At 37.5% G+C, this 23222-nt stretch overlaps 1 protein-coding gene across 1 annotated transcript in view; it reads right to left on the reverse strand.

The window, feature by feature from the left end:
- Positions 1-23222, reverse strand: part of EPHA3 (EPH receptor A3) — a 352910-nt gene that overhangs the window by 111525 nt on the left and 218163 nt on the right. The window contains exons 4-5 of the mRNA XM_047099501.1: positions 17387-17542; positions 16350-16685 (exon numbers count right to left, since the gene is read on the reverse strand). Coding sequence (XP_046955457.1) covers positions 16350-16685; positions 17387-17542 — 492 coding nt within the window. The remainder of the gene's footprint in view (positions 1-16349; positions 16686-17386; positions 17543-23222) is intronic.

The following is a 23222-nucleotide window of genomic DNA, read 5'->3' on the forward strand; positions in this document are numbered from 1 at the left end:
TACCAAAACTGAAACAAGAAGAAATACAAAATTTAAATAGACTGATTACCAACAAATAAATCGACTCAGTAATCAAAAAACTCTCAACAAACTAAAGCCCAGGGCCAGATGGCTTCACAGGTGAATTCTAACAAACATTTGAAGAAGAGTTAATACTTATTCTCAAAGTATTCCAAAGAAAACTTCCAAATTCATTCTCTGAGGCCAGCATTACCCTGATACCAAATCCAGATAAAGACACAACAAAAAAAGAGAACAGGCGGGTATCTCTGAAAAACACACATGCAGAAATCCTCAGCAATACATTAGCAAAACAAATCCAACAATACATTGAAAAAATAATTCACCATGAGAAAATGGGATTTACTCCTGGGTTGCAAAGGTGGTTCCATATTCTCAAATCAAGCAACATGATACATCACATCAATAAGGGAAAGGATAAGAACCATATGATCATTTCAATAAATGCAGAAAAAGCATTAGACAAGGTACAACATTCTTTCATGATAAAATCCCTCAACAAAGTATGTTTAAAGGGAATATACCTCCACATAATAAGGCTATATATGAAAATCTCACAGCTAACATCATTCTTAATGGGGAAAAACTGAGAGCTTTTTCCCGAAGGTCAGGAACAAGACAAAGATGTTCACTCTCACCACTTTTACTCAACATAGTACTGGAACTCTGAGCCACAGAAATCGACAACAAAAGAAAATAAAAGGTGTCCAAATCAGTAAGGAAGAAGTAAAAGCAGATAACATGATATTATATACAGAAAACACAAAAGACTCCATCAAAATCTGTTGGAACTTGGGTGCCTGAGTGGCTCTGGGGATGAGCATTTGACTTCATCTCAGGTCATGATCTCGTGGCTCGTGGGTTTGAACCCTGAATTGGGCTCTGTGCTAACAACTCAGAGCCTGAAGACTGCTTCAGATTCTGGGTCTCCCTGTCTCTCTCTGTCCCTCCCCTGCTCACGCTCTGTCTCTCTCAAAAAATAAATAAGCACTTAAAAATTGCTAGAACTGCTAATGAGTTTAGTAAATTGGCAGAATACAAAATTAGTGTACAGAAATCTTTTGCATTATTATGCACCAGTCATGAAGCAGCAGAAAGAGAAATTAAGATCATAGTCCCATTTACAATTCCACCCAAAATAATAAGATACCTAAGAATGAACCTAACCAAAGAAGGGAAAGACCTGTACTGTGAAAACTATAAAATTATAGTTTTATAAAACTATAAAACAAGATGATGCAAAGAAATGCAAAGACATTCCATGCACATGGATTGGAAGAACAAATATTGTTAAAATGTCTACACTACCCAAAGCAATCTACACATTTAATGAAATCCCTATCAAAATATCAACAGCATTTTTCACAGAACTAGAGCAAACAATCCTAAAATTTGTAGGGAACCACAAAAGACCCTTAGCCAAAACGATCTTGAAAAAGAAAAGCGAAGTTGGAGGCATCACAATTCTGGTCTTTAAGTTATATTACAAAGCTATAGTGACCAAAATAGTATGGTACTGGCATAAAAATAGACACACAGATCAATAGAACAGAATGGAAAACCCAGAAATAAATCCACACCTATATGGTCAATTAACCTTCGACAAAGCGAGAAAGAGTATTCAATGAGAAATGAGAATATTCAATGAGAAAAAGCCTCTTCGACAAATGGTGTTGTGAAAACTGGACAGCAACATGCAAAAGAATGTAACCAGACTTCTTTTTTACATCATACACAAAAATAAATTCTAAATGGATTAAAGACCTAAATGTGAGACCTGAAAACATAAAAATCTTAGAAGAGAGCACAGGCAGTAATCTCTCTGACACTGGCCACAGCAACATTTTTTTCTACTTATGTCTCCTAAGGCAAGGGAAACAAAAGCAAAAATAAACTATTGGGACTATATTAAAATAGAAAGCTTCTGCACAGCAGAAGGAAACTAAAAGGGAACCTACTGAATGGGAGAAGATATTTTTGCCAATGACATATCTGATAAAGGGTTAGTATCCAAAATATATATAGAAATTATAAAACTCAACACCCAAAAACCAAATAATCCAATTAAAAAACGGGCAGAACACGAACAGACATTTCTCCAAAGAAGACATCCAGATGGTCAATAAACACATGAAAAGATGCTCATCATCACTTACCATCAGGGAAATGCAAATCAAAACTACAATGTGATATCACCTCACAACTGTCAGAATGGTTAAAATCAAAAACACCAGAAAAAACAGGTGTTGGCAAGGATGTGGAAAAAAAAAAGAAAGCCTCTTGCACGGTTGGTGGGAATGCACAGTGGTGCAGTCACTCTGGAAAACAGTATGAAGACACCTCAAAAAGTTAAAAATAGAACTACCTTACGGTCCAGTAATTGCACTACTGGGTATTTACCCAAAGAACAGAAAAACACCAATTCAAAGGGATATATGCACCCCTATGTTTATTGTAGCATTATCTATAATAGCCAAACTATGGAAGCAGTCCAAGTGTCCACTGACGGATGGATAGAGAATCCATTCATCATATGCAATGGAATATTACTCAACCATAGAAAATAATGAAATCTTGCCATTTGCAAGGAAATGGATAGAGCTAGACAGTATTATGCTAAGTGAAGTAAGTCAGTCAGAGAAAGACAAATAGCATATGATGTCACTCATGTGGAATTTAGAAAACAAAAGAAATGAGCAAAGGGAAAAAGAGAGAAAAAAACAAACAAACAAGAAACAGACTCTTAACTATAGAGCATAAGTCAATGGTTGCCGAAAGGGTGGTGGATGGGGGATGGGTTAAATAGGTGATGGGGATTAATGAGAGGACTTGTGATGAGGACCTGGTGATGTATTGAAGTGTTGAATCACTATATTGTACACTCGAAACTAATGTAACACTGAATATTAACTATATGGAATTAAAATAATTAAAATAATTCTTATATCTCTGTCCATTTCTTTTCTATAATATTTACAGACACCCTTTGCTTGACTCTCATTTTATTATTATTATCTATCCCTTTATCCTAACCAAAGTCTCAGCAGAATAGACAAATATACCCAAATGCCTTTTTGATATTTTCATTAGATCTTCTCATGGGCACACCTCAGTGTTGACTCAAAGCCAATATATATACGTGTGTGTGCGTGTGTGTGTGTGTGTGTGTGTGTGAGAGAGAGAGATGAATGAAGCAAGAATGGCTATTTACATTGAGAGTTGTTACACATCACACATATGAATTATAATTTTGAAAGAATCGGGACCTAAACCAATCACATCAAAGTAGAGTATTTCAGAGCTTAACCTCATGTTTAAATGTTTAGATCTAGTTCCTCGACAAAATTGTGACCAGAGACAGATCATCTTTCTCTTGATTTGTTATAATTATTTTTTTGTAATGAAATAAATATAAGTACCAGTAAGGATACAAATTGTCAAGATTTTTTTTAATCTTGCTTTTAAAGTTTATTTCTTCATTTTGAGAAAGAGAAAGAGAGAGAGAGAGCACAAGCAGGGGAGGGGAAGAGAGAGAGAGGGAGAGAGAGAATCCTAAGTAGGCTCCCCAGTATCAGCACAGAGCTCAACATGGAACTTCAGCTCATGAACTGTGAGATCATGACCTGAACTGAAACCAAGAGTTGGATGCTTGACCGACGGAGCCACCCAGGTGCCCCAAATAAAGGTGTTTAAATTGGCATCGGTTAATAGTAAGTATAATATTTCAAAGCTACTTTAGAAATGTAGGGGTTTTTTACTGTTTGGTTTTAACAAGAAAGATTTGGATAAATAGCTTTCTAATAAGGCAATTCAGATTTTTAGTTCTTATCAGTATTGCTCATCATATGAAATTTTGATTTCAAAAGAAAAAAATCATATGATATTTATGCAAGCCCATCAGTCAAGATTTTATAATAATATAATAGTCTTTATACAGTTTCTTCAGTATTACTTATATTTTGGGCAAAGCGATAGAAAAAAGAATATCCTAACAGTTAAGGGCAGGAACTGTGGAACTATGTAAGCACAAAGAAGACATTTAATAACTTAGAGTTATAGATAAATGAGATAATTATGTAATAGATTATAGTGCAGTGTTAATCATAGTAAGAGGATTTAGATCAGCAATTACTCATGAAACAGGGTAGAAAATTGAGCTTCTCATGTTTTGGCCTTGGCATTCTTTGTCCCACTATGAATGTTATAGAATTCAAGGCCCCGGCACATGGGATGCCATAGTTCATAGTTTGTTTTTTTTTTTTAATGTTTATTTTACTTTTGACAGAGAAAGAGAGACAGAGGGGGGAGGGACAGAGAGAGAGGGAGACACAGATCCGAAGCAGGCTCCAGGCTCTAAGCTGTCAGCACAGAGCCCCACGCGGGGCTCGAACTCGAGAGCTGTGAGATCATGACATGAGCTGAAGTCGGACACCCAACCGACGGAGCCACCCAGGTGTCCCCATAGTCCTTTTAATTTGGATATTTACCCTGACAATTTTATGTCAGATGGCAGTAAAGTCCCTTTAGCAAGGGGTGCCTTTTTTTCGATTTGGATGATGGTGCTATACTAGGATTATAAAGTCAAAAGTATGGACCATGTCAGTAATTCACACTGAGAAATATTTTTATAGATACTGAAATATAATTAAAGGTTTATTATGGAAAAAAAAGGTATATTATGAAAGAGTCTGGGCAGTGTTTGTAAAATTTTTGCTTCAGAGAACAAAGCATCTTTTCCTTTTAGATATGTGTATCTATTCAATTTCTCAATGATTTTACACATACTGCAATTATTCCCTAAGGGCCTTCTATATCTAATTTAACCCTTAAAGGGCAGAGCATGTTTAAAAATTAAATTATTGTGTATACTGTGGTTTGAGACGAAACATATTCTTACTTTGTTTGGGCAAAATAATAATAAAGATTTCTGTTGAATAAGCATTTTTTTGTTTTTGTTTTTGCTCTTAAAAGATGCAGTGAAGACGGCACAAGTTAGCATTAAATGGCTATTTCTTTCTTAGAATTCACATGCTTTAGTTAACACTATATTTCCTCCTCCAGCTGCTTGATGATATCCCTGTTCTTGAGAACACCCTTTGGGAGAAGCCAGCAAGAAAGAAGTAACTATAATCTTCCAGGCACTTGTCTGCTCTATTAATTGTAGTCGTGTTAAGGATCAGAAATGAAGGGGCGCCTGGGTGGCGCAGTCGGTTAAGCGTCCGACTTCAGCCAGGTCACGATCTCGCGGTCCGGGAGTTCGAGCCCCGCGTCAGGCTCTGGGCTGATGGCTCAGAGCCTGGAGCCTGTTTCCGATTCTGTGTCTCCCTCTCTCTCTGCCCCTTGCCCGTTCATGCTCTGTCTCTCTCTGTCCCAAAAATAAATAAATAAAAACGTTGAAAAAAAAATTAAAAAAAAAAAAAAAGAATTTAAAAAGGATCAGAAATGAAGATGGGACGATATTTAATTTAGACCCTGGAAGCTCCCAAACTGTCTTCATCCACAGTTTCTCCACACAGTTGTGGCTTTAAGCTCACATCAAAGTTCTAAATAACAATGTATGGTGATGCTTTTGTTCAGTTTATTGCTCATGCTGCAGATATGTAATCTGCCTCTGTACCAGGATGTGATGGCTGAAAGGCATCATTAATGTGTTAAACGATGTGGAATGCTTCAGGCACAGTAGGACACATCACTGCAGAGTGATAGTCCCAGATGCACAGGTATCTGCCTCCATTTCAAATCAGAAAGAGAGAAGCTAAATTACCACACAGGCAAAATGCACCAGGAAAATTATAATGTATATATTCACTCATAATCTCTGAGCCTGACTCAGACCTCACTTGTTTGTTGAGAGGAATAAAAGGTTAAGATTTCCATTCTCAGGGTTTATTAATCATACAGGTGAAATAAGGAAGGGAGGACTAATCATAGTGCATTCCTAGAATTGTATCCCCACTCTTTTTGTGGTTGATTTTCAATATGTTTTATGATTCCAATTCATGACACCGATGCTATAAAACATCTTTTTCCATGTTCTGGAAGAACTAATGTAGACTCTTTTGGTACCTAGTTTACTTCGATGGTACGTAATTACACAACAGCATACATCTCTTCAGAGACTGCAGCAATATGTGTCCATATTTTCATAGCAGGTGCAGCTCTGTACTTTTCTACCTTTACACTGAAACATTCATTTCTTCAGATATGCTAAAGCCTGACCGGCTATCTTTGACATGAGGTGTTCCACTATCATATCCATATATGCTGTTTTTAGATTCAAATAGAACAACAAGGTGTATAGAGTAAATGTATTTCAAAATCAGGAATATAGAAGATTTAGAAATTCCTGTTTTATCAATGTAAAAATTTAGAGTAAAATGCTAAACTTAGGCAAAGGAATGATCAATCTAGGATTCATTGAAAAAAAAATTTAAACATTTATTTCTTTTTGAGAGAGAGAGAGAGACAGAGTGCCAGCAGAGAGAAAAGAAGACACAGAATCCGAAGCAGGCTTCAGGCTCTGATCTGTCAGCACAGAGTACAACGTGGAGCTCGAACCCATAAACGATGAGATCATGACCTGAGCTGAAGTTGGATGCTCAATTGACTGAGCCACCCAGGCATCCCTACAATTCATTTTTCAAAAGGATGTATTTTGAGGGCACCTGGGTGGCTCAGTCTATCAAGCGTCTGACTTCAGCTCAGGTTCTGATCTCACGGTTCGTGAGTTCAAGCCCCGAATCTGGTTCTGTGCTGATGGCTCAGAGCCTGGAGCCTGCTTTGGATTCTGTGTCTCCCTCTCTCTCTGCCCCTCTCCCACTCCCACTCTTGTCTCACTCTCTCTCAAAAATAAATAAACGTTAAAATTAAAAAAAAAATTTAAAAAAGGATGTATTTTTTATTTAAGCTATATTAAAGATATCTATTTCTACTAATGGACATCATTACTTCATCCTGTGAAATAGCAGGCCACTAAACCATTGGCCATAAAGCTTCTAAAATCTTTATAGGACATGAGTTGATAGTGTATACTTAAAGGTACATTTAATGATTTATTAATATTATACTAGTAATGAAGTTCTGAATTGTGGTACAAGCATTGCAAAAGAGAAGTAAAACAAGACAGATTATACTTGGATTTCTAGGCCAATCCCTTCATATGATGGACAGCGATTTTTGACCAGAAGAAATGAAGGAATTTGTCTGTGATCACCAGAGTAAGTGGATGACAGAAGTGATTCTGTCCCAGGCTGAGGACAGAAATCTTTTCATTACATTGGATAGTCTCTAAGGTGTCATCCTTCTCTGCAGAAATGAGTGGTCCTTCAATGGGACATCTATATAAAACTAAGTTCTTCTTTTCAATAATGTTATTTAGTTGTCATTTTTTTTTAATGGGACGGCAACTGTGAAACTGCCAGACTAAAATCAAACACCTAGAAAGTCCTACAGATGAGGATTGGCTTCCCCTCCCTTTGTATTTTTTTATCAGACTTAATTCACAGAAAAATATTAATTTATTCATTATTATAAATATGAGCTATTTTATAAATAGAAACTTAAAAAGAACATCAGTTTGTTTTTGCTATAGGGGTTTTAGTGCGACAACTGGCAAAAGTGGACTAGTATCTGAGATAACAGTAGGTAGTAATGTGAATGTCTTCATTTTGAAAAATGTGTTGAGGTTATGTAAGAAGATGCAGTGTTTTTAGGAACTCATACGCTAAAGTAGGTAGGAGCAAAGGGGCACATCCTATGCAATTCACTTCCAAGAAGTTCAGAAGTAGGGGCACCTGGGTGGCTCAGTCAATTGAGCATCCGACTTCGGCTCAGGTTATGACCCTGTGGCTCGTGGGTTCGAGCCCCACGTCAGGCTCTGTGCTGACAGCTCAGAGCCTCGAGCCTGCTTCGGATTCTGTGTCTCCCTGTCTCTCTGTCCCTCGCCCATGTATAACTCTCTCTCTCTCTCTCTCAAAATAAATAAACATTAAAAAATTTAAAAAAAGAGAAGAAATAAATAGAAACAAATAATAGAAATACAGAGAAATAAATAATAGAAATAAGTAATATCTATACAGAAAAGGAGATGGGGGAGAGAACGATAAAACAAACATGGCAAAATGTTAACTTTTAAGGAATCTGGATAAAGGTGTACACACATAATGTATACTACAATACTATTTTGTGACATCTGTAATATTTTCATACACATGAACAAATTATATCTTATGATAGAAACTGTACACATACATGCAGAATTTTAGCAGGGTAAACTGAAAGAGGAGGGAATCTGCTGTTCACTCTAGGTAAAGTACTAGGTCGGGATAATGTTCATAGGAAAAAAGAAGTTTAAATGGAACTAGAAAAAAATATTTAGAATGTGCATGCCTGTATAAAAGAAAAAATCAAGATTGAGGAGATACTGAAAAGGAGATAACTAGAGCAATACCCAGAGAATGGAGGGGCACCTCTTTCAACAGACACAAATTGAGGGAAACATGACGGCATTTACCTAAGTGTCAAACTAAAGTTAGTCCAGTTGTTCTGGGACTGATGATACTTCAATGCCAACAATCTGGCAATCAGGAATCCAAGTAGAAAGAGCCCAAAACCCCTAAATCTTATTTTGGGGTGGGGGGTAAATTTATGGCTCAAAAGTTTAAAAATGCCATGTTAGACTTGAAAATAATAATTGCAGATAACATTAATACTCATATAAATCCAATGATGTTCCTGATTTTACTCTTTTGTTATAATTAAGTCATTCATATGCTAAAAATTTTATTTATTTAAAAGATTGTTTTAACATTTATTTTATTTTTTTTAACTTTTTTTAATGCTTATTTATTTTTGAGTGAGAGAAACAGAGAGTGAGTGGGGGAGGAACAGAGAGAGAGAGAGACAGAATCCGAAGTAGGTTCCAGGCTTTGAGCTGTCAGCACAGAGCCTGACACAGGGCTCAAACTCACAAACCGTGACATCATGACTGGAGCAGAAGTTGGACACTTAACCAAATGAGCCACTCAGGCACCCCTAACATTTATTTATTTTTTAGAGACAGAGAGAGACAGAGTGTGAGCAGGGGAGGAGGAGAGAGAGGGAGACACAGAATCTGAAGCAGCCTCCAGGCTCTAAGCTGTTTGTTAGCACAGTTTGATGTGGGGCTCCAACTCTGAACTGTGAGACCGTGACCTGAGCTGAAGCTGGATGCTCGACCGACTGAGTCACCCAGGTGCCCCTAAGAATTGCTTTATTAACTTATTCCCCGCTCTTTTTTTTTTAAGCTTGGTCATTTATTTTGAGAAGGTGACGGGGGAGAGAATCCTAAGCAGGCTCTGTGCTGTCAACGTGGAGCCCAATGCGAGGCTTGAACTCATGAATGGTAGGATTATGACCTGAGCTGAAATCAAGAGTCTGATGCTTAACTGACTGAGCCACCTAGGTGCCACCCACCCCACCATCCTTTTCAATATCACCTCTTAAAACACAAATCTAGTGAAGTTACTCTGCCACTCAAAATGGGTATCTTTCTCCAACATCCTATTATCTAACACTCAGGTTGGTTGGCTTTCCTTTACTATTCAACCTGATTTCTTGTTACCTCTGAACAAGATCAATTTCCTCCTCTCAACCTAGCCTTGTTGTTCCTCAGGGAGCTCAGCTCCAATACTATGCTATACGTATTTCTTTTTCTTTATATCTATCTGGTTTATTTCTATTTTTCATCTATTTGTATCTATTTGTATCTATTATACATCTGACTCTTCTCCAAAGGTTTCCCTAAAATCCTTAACTGTGACATCTTAACTCATTTCATTGTTTAGTGTCTTAAGTAAATTTATTTATTTCATATATATTGTTTTTAATTCTATACTTAGATGGTAAATTCCTGCATGGCTCGGGCATATATGACATGTACATAAAAGAGACACTCAAATGTATTTGTTGGTCCATTAACACTTTTTATATACATCTCAGTGGATTTTACTTCCTACTCTTTTTATCTTAGAATCTCAACATAATTAAAAGATGACTATTAAAATTAATCACATCACTTATTTATAAATGTTATAACCAGGAATGTAAAAAATTAACACTGAGTATAGAGAAAAAGGCATGAGGATTCAAAACAATTGAAAGGAAAAATCAAGAGTACGTGACAACTTCTTAAATGTAGAAAATGAAGCAAAGATGTTTCTAAATGTTAGATTAGAATCTGGCAAACTGGGGAAATGATGGTTGTCTTAGTAGAGAGGGGAAAAAAATAAGGAAAGAAAGCTATTTGAGAGAGAATGTGTTTTAATTTTTGAATTATGGAAATTTCCATTAAAAATCACTTATTCATTCAGTAGACACTTGAGTGATTACAAGGTGTTAGAAGGCCTTGTTGTCTTTGTTCTATGTCCAAAAAAATATAAATGTGAACATGAGACAAAGTCTATGGTCTTGTGAAGTTTATATTCTTCCTAACAATTTAACATAGAGACACAAAGAGGAAATTATTCCTGATTTCCAGGAAGTGACTTGCTATCAAATGAGGGCAGATATCAAACCATGAATGAAAGAACAAAAGGAGAGGTATGGATTACTCTGTGAAAAAAAATCGAATCTTAGATTGAAAATCAGGAAAAAAATAGGATGAAACCTTGATGAGTCAAACCATTTATAATGCACACACATACTTTTGTGTGTGTTGTTATTGCTGCTGCTGTTATTTGATTATTTGTAACTTCCTCTAAGATGAAGGAACACCTATACAACACAAAAGGCAAGGGAAAAAAAGCCAGGAGAGGGAATGTTGAAGATGCTAGAAGGGGAGGACATTTGCTTGAGAGCACATTCTATTAAGACTCAGGAATCAGTGGGAGTTAGCAAGTACAGAGGGGGAGGCAGGAATTAGATTTAAAGAAACTGTGGAGGGGGTGGGTAGAGAGTAGCATTTTTCTTTTCCCTCTGAACCTTGAAGGTCTTGATAAGTGAGGACAGTGTAAGAGGAAAAACACACTCTGATATGCCTCCTCTAATCTCAATACTTAACTCACAGAACACTTCGCTTCTGGTTACCAAATGTGTGGGGATTTCCCCACACCAAGCAATTCTGACCCATAAGCTGGGTATCCTACAAGGAATTCAGTTCTGATACTATCTACCTGGAATTAGCATTGAAGCCCAGAGTTAGGGGCCCAGTCCCACAAGGCCCCCCTGCCCTCTTTTTAGCTGCTAATCACAAGTTCAAGTTGTTATCTATAATGCTGTCCCACCAGCTGAAATCAGAGATTCCCACTACCTCCTTCTTGGGTCCAATTAGTTTGCTACAGTAGCTCATAGAACTCAGGAAAACATTTTGCTTACTAGATGACCAGCTTATTATAAAAAGATACAACCCGAGGGCGCCTGGGTGGCTCAGTCGGTTGAGCGGCTGACTTCGGCTCAGGTGATGATCTTGCGACTGGTGAGTTCGAGCCCCGCCTCGGGCTCTGTGCTGACAGCTCAGAGCCTGGACCCTGCTTCAGATTCTGGGTCTCCCTCTCTCTCTCTCTCTCTGCCCTCTCCCGCTCAAGCTGTCTCTCTCTGTCTCTCAAAAATAAATAAACATTAAAAAAAATTAAAAAAAAAAAGATACAACCCGAGAACAGCCAGATGGAAGAGATGTACAGGGCAAGGTATCCGGGAAGAGGCACAGAGCTCCCACCCTCTCTTCAGGCACGTCACGTACCAGCACCTCTCTGTGTTCACTAACCCCAAAGCTTTCTGAACCCCATCCTTTGGGCTTTTAAGGAGACTTCATTATGTAGGCAAGATTGATTAAACCATCACCAGCCTCCTCTCCCTACTCCTGGGCTTGGGGCTGGGGGATAAGGGAGCTGAAAGTTTCAACTTTCTAATCACGGGGTTTGGTTCCCCCAGCAACCAGACCCCATCCTTAGGGTTTTCCAAAAGTTGATTCATTAACATAAACACAGGTGTGGTTGAGTCGGGGTTGTTATGAATTACAAAATAGACCTTTATTACTCTTATCACTTAGGAAATTCCAAGGGTTTTAGGAGACATGCACCCTGAACTGGAACCAAAACCAAATATATTATTTCTTATTATAAATCACAATATCACAGAGGGAAAACCATCTGTGGAGAATGAGGGCATGAAGGATGAAGCTAGGTCTGCGGAAGAGTAGAGACGATAAGGAAGATCTCTTGCAGAACGCCCCTAAGTAACCCCGTGATAGATGGCGGAGAAGCAAGAACCAAGTTTACTAGGGTTAAGTTAGTAACTAACTAAGTTAGTAACTAAGTACTAACTAAGTTAGAGTAAATGTTCCAGCAAAGCCCCTCTCTGTCTCCAAGGCAGCATTTATTTTTGTAGCTACATGGCATGAATCATAGGATGACAGAAAGAATATGAGGATAGAAGTTGGAAATGGCATTGGAGTTGGGAGACATAAATGAAAGTTTGATCTCTTTGATGAAATGTTAGAAAAGCCTCTGGGAAGGGGCGCCTGGGTGGCGCAGTCGGTTAAGCGTCCGACTTCAGCCAGGTCACGATCTCGCGGTCCGTGAGTTCGAGCCCCGCGTCGGGCTCTGTGCTGACGGCTCAGAGCCTGGAGCCTGTTTCCGATTCTGTGTCTCCCTCTCTCTCTGCCCCTCCCCCTTTCATGCTCTGTCTCTCTCTGTCCCAAAAATAAATAAACGTTGAAAAAAAAAATTTAAAAAAAAAAAAAAAAAAAAAAAAAAAAGAAAAGCCTCTGGGATCTCAGTTTCTCCAGCTATAAAATGGGGGTGGGGTGGACCTCAAAACTGAAAGCCCCTAAGGTCTCTATTAGTGCTCCCTATTTTAGTCTGGAATCATTACATGCTATAGGATAGTGAAAAGGGGGCAGATTCTATGATGGAGGTTGAGAATAAGCAGACTGATATTTCACTAGTGGAATGATTGTTTCCAGAAGTGAAAGGTAAATACACTCATGCAAGTACAAAAACAGGAAGTAACAATTTACACTAAGTTATAACTTTACAGATTTTTGCTTTGCAATTTGCAGTTCTTTCTGGATATGTTTGACTGATAGATTCACAGATAGATACAATCTTTATGGAGAGACCATGATTTTGATCGCACTGGCATACCTTGCGAAAGTATTGAACTAACATCCGAATTTACAACATAATCCCCTACAATTTAGAAGGTGCCTTATCACGTGGTCATCACACGGCTTTCACAATGCAATCAAGAGAAAAATCAACAAACTCAATCTCACAAACGAAATTCAAAGGGACACGTTTCACCTTCTCCCTTTATATCCTTGTCAAAGATAGAGAGACTAGGAGGAATTTAAACACCATGGCATCATATCTGTCACAGCCATATCTTTTTAGTAGGTAGAGAGCTCATTTTTCAAGGCTACCAGTCCATTAACCTTCACAAGAACAAAAATAAAGCAAAACAAAGAAAACTCCCTGGAGAAATGGCATCACTCCTAATCTTGCTTATATATCTTACTGTGGGGATTTGAAGATGGAACAAAGACCTCTAGCACCCCAGGCACACAAAACGATACAGATGCCCTGAAATAAATATATAAATGCCTGGGGTGCATCGTGTAGACAAATTTGTGATTATTTTTTTAAATGATAGTGGGGTTAGAGAGAGTAACTGATATCATCCCTGCTGAATCTGTCTTACCCTGTGATTTGTAACTGGGAGGGCTGAAGCGTCAACCCCATTTATTTTTTAATGTCTTGGCCTGTTCTTGTTTGCCCTTACCTAGATTCATTCAGTGTGTATATCTGGAACTATTAGTTTCCTGATAAATGCATTGTCAGAAAGCCAGAGGCCAATGATAACATAGGAAAGAAGGAGCTCTTGCTTGTTTTTATACGTTTTTGTTTGACTTGGGAGATAATTATAACCCAGATTGATGCTCCTATTTTAAACAAGGTAGTAAATCAGCATGAAATATAGGATTGGGGAAAGCCATTTGCCACATAATTATAATTTCTTAAAATTCCCGTGTTCACTGAATATGAGAAGCTATAATCATGCAATATATAGCAATGGCATTACTCATCTTTTTCTCTCATGGAAGACAGTTACATAAACTGAAGTTGCAAATTTTTAAATATTATTAGTTACAAAGTTTAAATACCATTAACTGAAGCAAAGCAAAAGCATATGTTGTTTGGTCTGAGACCTAGCTTCCAGTGGGGGAAAAAACACAGATTCAGTAAGCAAGATTTAAAAAACGATTCAGCACACTTCCCTTAAAAGTCCTGTCTTTTCCACAGATAAAGTTTATATATCACCATGAGACAATGTAAAAGTGTAAGACTTTCATCAATATAGGAGACCAGAAGGAAAGTAGGACCAAAAGAGGGATTTGGAATCAGAAAGAGACAGGTGAACGTGGACTCTGGCAGGGGTTATACACAAAATACCTATCAATGACATAATAGGGATAAGGACCCCTCAAGAAGGAGGTGTTCCAGTGCAAAGCCCTGAAGACCCCCCTCTTACGCCAGCATTTATCTTTCGGCTGCTAGATTACGGGCAAGGATTATGGAGCTAAGATACTGGGTTTTGGGGGCTACCCAGGATACCTGAGAAATGAACCGATACAGATGTATCTGCCTAACTCCCTTGCAGAAGTAGTTGGAACTACTCTGAACTAGTATAACCAGCAAAGTCATACTGGTGCATACTTACTGAACATTAGCCCTGGGTGACATCTCTTAACTGTGTGCCTTTGGTAGTTTAAGGATCTTCCTGAGCCAGCCACGTGAGAGAAACAAAAGTGGTGTTTTCAGCTGTTTTTTTTGGCTGCTGTTCTAAGACCACTTTCAGCTAAAGAGAGAATTCAGACCTCTCTCTTTCTTTCCCTTTCCCTATGGCATCCAGTACACCTTCCACTCAGGGCGAAGGGCGAGTCCCAGAAGACAGCAGAGGGGCTTCGGCAGTTTAAGCCAAATGCAGCTAAGAGGCAGAGTCGCCTCTCAATCCTGACTTCTGGCTCAGGGGTGAGCCCATCTGGGAGCCGACAAGAGAAACTGGTCCTTGTTGAAGCATTCTCAGGGCGCATCATGTCTCTTCCTTTTCTCCCCTTTTGGCTCCGTTATTTATTTGTGCATAAAGGATGCAATGATATTTCTGTCTTGAACTGCTTGGAATGTAGTATCCCTAATTATGATACCGAACAGCAACAATTATGTACAATAAACACCTATCAGCTTAACTTCGCACAGCCTTTGTTGGCTACAAAAGAAAACTCTTATTCATTCATCACAGTTATCAATAATGGAAACATTGTGATCACCTTATTTCAAAGGGGCATCACTGATATGTCCCTTGCATATACTGTGTAGAGTAACCCTTCCACATGTTTCAGAGAATCACAACTAAAGTCTCATCAGTAATTCTGGACACTACACTGTTGAAAAAAAAAAGCCATACTAAAAAAATCGTAAGAATTATCAGAGAATGAGAAAACACATAGAAGATTTAAGGGGTGATTAAAAGAACAAGATTTACTAACAGTGAAGAAAAGAGAAATATTGTGGATGTAAGATAAAGAAAGGTGAGAAGTTTGCTTGTTGTTTCATTTTTCCATTCCATATTAAAGGGCCTTTGCTTACAACCTGCCAATATAGTGTTTTGTTTTAACTGGGAAAAGATTGTCAGCAGGAAATATAGAAGATATAAAAGTAACTTATATTTGCAAACATTTTTAGGTCAGTGATTCCAACTGTTCTCTACTAAGACCTCTTTTCACCATGCTTCTCCACAAATTCCCTACTTTGAATTTTTAAATACAAATTATATCTATCAAATAAAATGGATTTATTTTCTTATTTTTAATTAATCAGAATTATCTGTATCTGAGCTATAATACTTAGAGCTTCAGAGGAACATAAAGCAACAGAATAACTATATAAAAATATGATATAATTATAACTACGGTAAAGATATTTTGTAGTTTTAGGTATCCTATATAACCTTCTGCAAACTAAGGTTCAATGTCTGTTAAGTTCTTTGGAATATCAAAATGTTTCAAGGAGCCCCACAAGAACCATCTGCAGAGCCGCGGTTATTTAAATATTCCAAATTGAAAAACAAGGGATTAAACTAGTTTAAAGTCATCTAATAAATATGACTTATTCCTACTTGAAGAATTAAATTGAGGTATTGAACGTAGTAGCATAACTGCTTAAACGTGACAGAAGAGAACATTCTGGGACTCTTTCAAACCTTTGCCTTCCCCACTCTTTTTTGCACACTCTGTCAAAATCATGACTCGGCTCTGAGATGGCGGGAGCAGAAAGCATCGAGCACGTACTCACCAGCCTGGTTGGTTGTGATGCTGACTGCAGCGAACTGTCTTGGTGGTGAGCTCAGCTCTGACACCCCGTTAATGGCATCGATCTCAAAGGTGTAGTTAGTATGTGCCAGCAAGTCTGTCACTGTCACTGTGGTGTTGGTGAGTCCGAACTGTCGAGGGAGGAAGCGGACATTTGGGCTGCATGGCTCACACTGTTTTACATTCCACCCACATTTTTTACATATGATGTTGAAGGTAACATCTTTCCGGCCTCCTGTGTCCAGGGGCCAACTCCAGTCCAGGATGACCGAGGTCTCGTTTATGTTAGAGATAACATTTCTTGGTGCAGATGGAGGTCCTGCAAAGTAGTTCAACAAAGATTAATGAGCCTCACTTCTGTTTTCTACTACAAGGGAAATAGATAATTTACAATGGAACCAAAAGAGGTAAATAACCATCTTGTCTCTATTATATACTTTTAATTCGTCCTTAGAGGATCCATGAGATTATAGACACATGGCTTCAAGAGCACTATCGTCCCCAAGCCATGGGCGGGGGAGTTTTGACTCAAAGTTGAAGATACATTCACAAAGTCCAATGAGGGAATTTACTACTAAATTCAATGCCCTCGTGAATAGTTATGAAAACTTTACTATTACTTTTATAAATCTTAGTCCTTTTTCCCTGTGACCTATGACCTACATGTAACATGAGGGAATAGAAATGTAAAAACACAAATCCCATGACTATAACCTCCCCTATTCTGTCAAATGTAATACAGGATCTAAACCAAGATACAGAAAACTTTCTTTCTTTCTGGGGGTCCTGTTGCAGGAAGTGCTTTAAAAACTAATTCATTTTGCGTGATAAATGTTGCATTTGTGGTGAGCCAGCATGGAGAGTGAAGCAGAGAAAGCTTTCAATTTGCACACGGATAACGGAAGGAAATGGGCCAAATGCTTTAAAAAAAAGAAGAAAGAAGCACAATAACCAGAAGGAAAAAAAAAAAACACAAAATAAAAGAAACATGGAGGCATGGGTTGCAGCAAAACTACTCACGGGTACAAGCCATGGATGGAGGGTCTTTGTCTGCTCGGAAGTACTTATTCTCACACCTGCAGTTCACTGAACCATCTTCGTGGGTAGAACTGTGCGGTGGGCACTTGGCACATTTCACATTACCATCCGAAGCCTTGTAGAAACCTGGTCGGCAAGCTACAAACAAAATCACTCTTTTAAGATTCGGTGATAATTTTGAAAGCGTATTTTTCAAAACACGTAAAACAGATTTCAGAATGTTAGGGGAAGAATTCATTAGGAATAAAAAAAAATCCATTTTTTTTTTCCTTCCAGAATTTACAGAAGCAAATAATGTGACCCAGTGTAGTTTCTCCACATATATACATTTGAATTCGCACCAAATGTTAAAGGGAAAAAAAAAACCCTGAAGATTTAGATTATTTTGGCACTAGAGTGTGATGAAATTTCCAGCTCATGTTTTCACAGCTTTGCTTGGCATTGAACTATTTGTGGAGAAAAATACAGCAAAGCCATGTCATCATGTAGCCATTCCCTTTTAAAACATGATGCAATGTGTACATTATCTGCGTGCAGTTAGCACTACATTACACACTCACTCTCTAATTGATTTCTGTGTGTATGGCTCCCTCCCCACAAATTGTAAGCAACTGAAAGGAAGAAATCATGGCTTCCTTGTTTTAAGATTCTTGATGCATCGGTTCTCATGAGCTATTTTTTTTTTTTTTCTGCCTTGACAGTGTTGTTCCAGTGCTGTAACTTCTACAGCCGTGGCCTACACTGAAGGTTTTTAAAAATTTCCTTGTCTGTGTTTCAGAAACATAGTGACATATAATTTCTATTTAAACTGATCTACTTGTAAATAATTACTAGATTAAAGCTTTCTAAATAACTGTTTTCCTCTTCTTTCTTTCTGGCCATCTCTGAATGACATGTTTTGTTGAGCTCCATGAACCGGTCATGAAATATTGATTTCAGATGCCCATTTAGTATTCTTTATATATTTATTGCTTTTACAGAAATACGCCTCTACTGTATTGCTTTTGTTTAATCTGATGTAAAATTCAAAATGCTGTAATGGTTTATGTGATCTATTTTCAGAATTACATGGAGAACTGAAATCATAGTGAAAATCTTAGCAAGAAGTCTCTTGACACTGTTTTGAGGATTAAAATCAGAGTCCAGGGGTACTTGGGTGGCTCAGTAGGTTAAGTGGCCGACTTTGGCTCAGGCCATGATCTCATGGTTTGTGAGTTTCAGCCCCGGTTGGGCCCTGTGCTGACAGCTCAGAGCCTGGAGCCTGCTTTGGATTCTGTGTTTCCCTCTCTCTCTGCCCCTCCCCTGCTTGCACTCTTTCTCTCTCTCAAAAATAAATAAAAATTTAAAAAAAAAATTAAAAATAAATAAATAAATAAAATCAGGGTCCACATTTTTTAGGTTTCCTACAGAGTATCTCTGGAAGTCAATGATTTCTTAAATCTCTAAAACTCAATTTCAATGCTATGTTGAGATGTGATGGTTTAAAGCACTTATGTGTAAAATATGCCCTGTAGGTGATCTGAATCCCAGAATTTTCCTATGTCAGCTTCATATTGTGAAAAACAGGTTATTTGCATTCAAGTAAAGCCTGTGTGAACAAATCTTAACTTTTATAATCATTAAATGCATTTTGAAAGGTAACACTTTATATCCATAACAGTGTATCTTCCTACTGAATGTTTCTTGAGAAATACACTGTCAAGGGAAATATACTATCAAGATAAACAATTAAAATAACTTAAAATGATAGCAATCATTAATCTAGTCTTGCTGTTTTATAGTTTCTATCAAGAATGGCCACTCTAGGACTATCTTACATTAAATGGAACAACTTTTGGTGCCACATTGAGAGCCACTCAGATAAATTCTATTGCCCTGACCAAACATGGAGTAGGCTCATAAACTTTTGATCATTCTTCCTAAGCATTGGTTAGAAACTTCCACTCATATCTCATGTCATATCGCCTCTAGGGGAAATGATATAAAGTATAAACAAACTAAGCACTTAACTTCTGGTTTCAATTTAGCTCACTGAGTGCCTTTAAGTTTGCAAGATGGCAATGCTCAAGTGTTTAAAAGATTGAGTTGCACTGTTCCAGTGTATTTTGTTTTTTGGTTGCTTGTAAGTTTATCTGTATGTTTTTATTTGAGGTTTTTATGGTTTTTACAACATTTAGCATAAAGGTATTCACTAAACAATCACTTTTTGTCAATATTATAAATGGCTATACTCTGTGATAGTTAAAGAAAAGGCAAGTCATATAATCATTTCTTAGCTACAGCACAGGACTTCTAATAATAACTTGAAAGTAGCTACAGTCAATAAACCTTTAAGTTAAGAATGTGACACAGACTAGTAACTAGACTTTATCTAAATGATTAAATAACCTTAGATATAATAATAGTAAAAGATAGGTAGACACATATACATTCTGCTTAATAAATATCTGTTAATCATTTACTCTTCTTCAGGCTTTTTGTTAGCCTTGAAGATACAAATGTCCCTAGTTCTGTCCACCTTAAAAGGGCCCTTGCAATTGAAATTAAAGTGGGCACCAGACATTTGACACAGGCCCCAAGGAGCAAACATTCCATTCTGATTGAGCTGTTGGAGGAAATACAGAGAAGGAATTTCACTTAAGAAAGATCATGAAAGGATAGCAAAAGGCCTGTAAGTAGCATAATTAAATACACAAATAGATCAACAGGAAAAGACAAGCGGTTAAGTAGAAGAACTTGATGGGTACTGTTGGTTGCATACTAAACACCTAAATCTGCTTTCTGCTTGCTCACAGAATTTTGATTTTGTTCACAATCACACTCTGCCAAGTTCTCCCTTACACAGACGTAATTGCAAATAGTTATGGATGAACAGAGTGATAGCCCAAAGATGGGCAAAGAGATACAAACAGAAATCTGACGAAAGCCATTAAAATATCTTTTTTTTTCCTAAGAAGATGGTCCAAATGTAACAGAAGCCATTCTACCTATATAATTCCAGCATTGATTCTTGGCATAATGGTTTACATGTGACAATAAGTTAAAGGCCAAGAAAATTAGATGTGTAATCTGCACTTGCTGATTCAGCTAGCACCTCTCTCAATATTTCTTAGAATGTCAGAAGAATAACACCCTATTTGTGTAGCTCTCCATGGGCAAGTTTTTTTTATCACTACAGCAGAAAGTATTTCCAAAGGATCTAAGACAAGCAGAGAATGCAGTTGAGAGGTACTAAATAGAATTATAGACTAATGGAGCTAAGAAGATCCCAATAAATCACACTGGCCAGTCTGTGCATTATATGTCTGAGGACCCAGAGCTCCAGGACTTTGGATGACACACAGGGACAGCCTCTACTCTGTATCTTCCAGCACCTGGTAGCTTGCTGATAGGCTTTACCTATCCAAATTGTTGATATTTATCAAGTTTCAACTATATGCAGAATACAATGATAGATTATGTAACAACACCCTAAATTTTGTAGACATCTTTACTCTTTCTGAAAAGCTTTCATATGTACCGTCTCAACTGAATCTCACAGCAGTTGTGTCAAAATCACTGGAACAGATGTTACTCTACTAATTTTACAGAATGGGCAATTAGAGCATACACAGAAAAAGTAGCATCTCCAAGATAACAAAGAATTCGTGGTATAATCTGAAAGAGAAGGGGCACGTGGGTGGCTCAGTGGGTTAAGCATCTGACTCTTGGTTTTGGCTCAGTTTATAATCTCACTGTTGGGAGACTGAGCCCTGTGTTGGGTTCCATGCTGAGTGTGGAGCCTGATTGGGATTCGCCCTCTCTCTCCCTATCTCTCTGCCCCCTCCTGCTCACCCCCCCCCCTCAAAATAAATAAACATTTAATAACATGTAAGAGATTTTTTGGCTTTTAATTTTATATAGATTGCTTATTGAAAGCAAATTATTCTCTAGAACCATGAATTATTTTTCTAAAATTCTAAGCTGCTGCTATGACACTGAAGAATTGTCATCTAAAACTTATTTAATTAAATGAATGCCAAGTCTTTTGTCATCTACTCCTAGTAAGAAACTATTTCAGAAAGGGTAATGTTTTCTCGCCTTTCTCTAGGATTTTCTATTTGATGTCTAACATTATTACGGGAAGATGGGTGAGTGTGTTTTTGCTTGAAGAACTGAGTCCGCCAACCTCAGGAACAGCACGACCCGCTACCTATAGGAGACATACAAGTACATTTTTCCTTCTTGCTACAAGCAGGATCTTTAAATCTTTTACCAAAATTGTTCAAAAAATTTGAGAGTATGACTGAATAATTTATATCCACTAGTAAAATTACACTGTTAGGGAACACTCTCTTTAAATGCATATGGAGAAATCCTTTACAAAAAGTACTTACTTTTGAATTTTTCCCAGTAAAAATCTCCTTTCCTTGAGGTTGATTTGTGCTTAAATACCTATCTATCTATTGTACTTTGTTCGTCTTACAAAAAAATCTTCCTGAATGAATGTGAAATTTTACTTCTAAGGGGCATAAATACTTGTATTTTAGTATCTTGCTTTGAGTGGTAAAAGCAATGACTGTAATTTCAAAGAACTTCCTTTATCCTTGAATGTAAAACTAGTGATAAAGCAATCTGCACATTTCTTTCACTTAAGTATTATTTCAGAGACTGAAAGGTTCAGCATATAAAAAATCAGGTAAAGGAATAGAAAGTAATGTTTCTCTCTTACTCATGGGAAATCTTAGTCAACTTACTATAGAATATCAAGGAAAAAAACAGGCAAAAAGAGTTGTGATTCAGATTTATACAGTTTTAAGGTTTTTTTAATGTTTATTCATTTTTGAGAGAGAGAGAGAGACAGAGTGTGAGTGGGGTGGTGATGGGGGTGGGGGGTGGACAGAGAGAGGGAGACAGAGAATCCAAAGCAGGCTCAGGCTCTGAGCTGTCAGCACAGAGCCTGACATGGGCTGGAACTCACAAGCCATGAGATCATGACCTGGGCTAAAGTCAGATGCTTAACTGACTGAACCACCCAGGTGCTCTTAAGTTTTAAATAATAATAATAATAATAATAATAATAATAATAATAATATGCTAAATAGTTAAGATCTTCCCTGGTGCAAGCCAGCTACTAAAACAATACTTAAGTAAGATAGGTATACACATATTCAAAACCTACTGCCAAAATGACAGAATTCTGATTTACAGATTTCTTCAGGTAACCTAGGTTATAATTTTATCAGTGTTTGACTGACAAGAACACTGGTAAAACTATTTACAGGTTTCAGTCTCGGGGTGGGCAAACCAAGGAGTACCTCAACAGTTTAATACTGTTTGAGGCAAACTGCCGCCTTGTTTTTGTGTTCCCATAAATGTTTTATTCCCTTCCTGTAATGAAGATTTTCGAAGTAGTTAAGTGTGGCAGGAACTCTCGTCTTTGATTTTGTGTTGGTAAATAAAAGGAGGATGATCCATGAATATAAATTAATAGCCATTAAAAGCCAGAGGTATCACTTCCTCAAACCTTACTGGATATCACCATGGATTTACTAAATAATGAGACTTGTTCAGATAGTGTTTGGGTTTTGTTTATCGATATTCCTCTAACACATATGTGCTAATCTCCAAAATGACCAAGACACTTTATTGTGTCTGGTCCTACAGTGATAGAAGTTATAATCTTAGCTTTAAAAAGCTCAATTCTATATGGCACGGTTATTTTAGAAATGGATCTCCTCCCTTGAAAGTGTAATTGCTAAGACAATTTTCAATACACTTTAGTGTTATCTTCACCAAAAAATTCTTCAGTTTCTCTTCTTTCTAACCCAACACATTA

The sequence above is a fragment of the Lynx rufus genome, unplaced genomic scaffold (assembly GCF_022079265.1).
Source record: "Lynx rufus isolate CCGP_SWC_20201006 ecotype Redwood Valley unplaced genomic scaffold, mLynRuf1.p SCAF_5, whole genome shotgun sequence".
Taxonomy (NCBI): domain Eukaryota; kingdom Metazoa; phylum Chordata; class Mammalia; order Carnivora; family Felidae; genus Lynx; species Lynx rufus.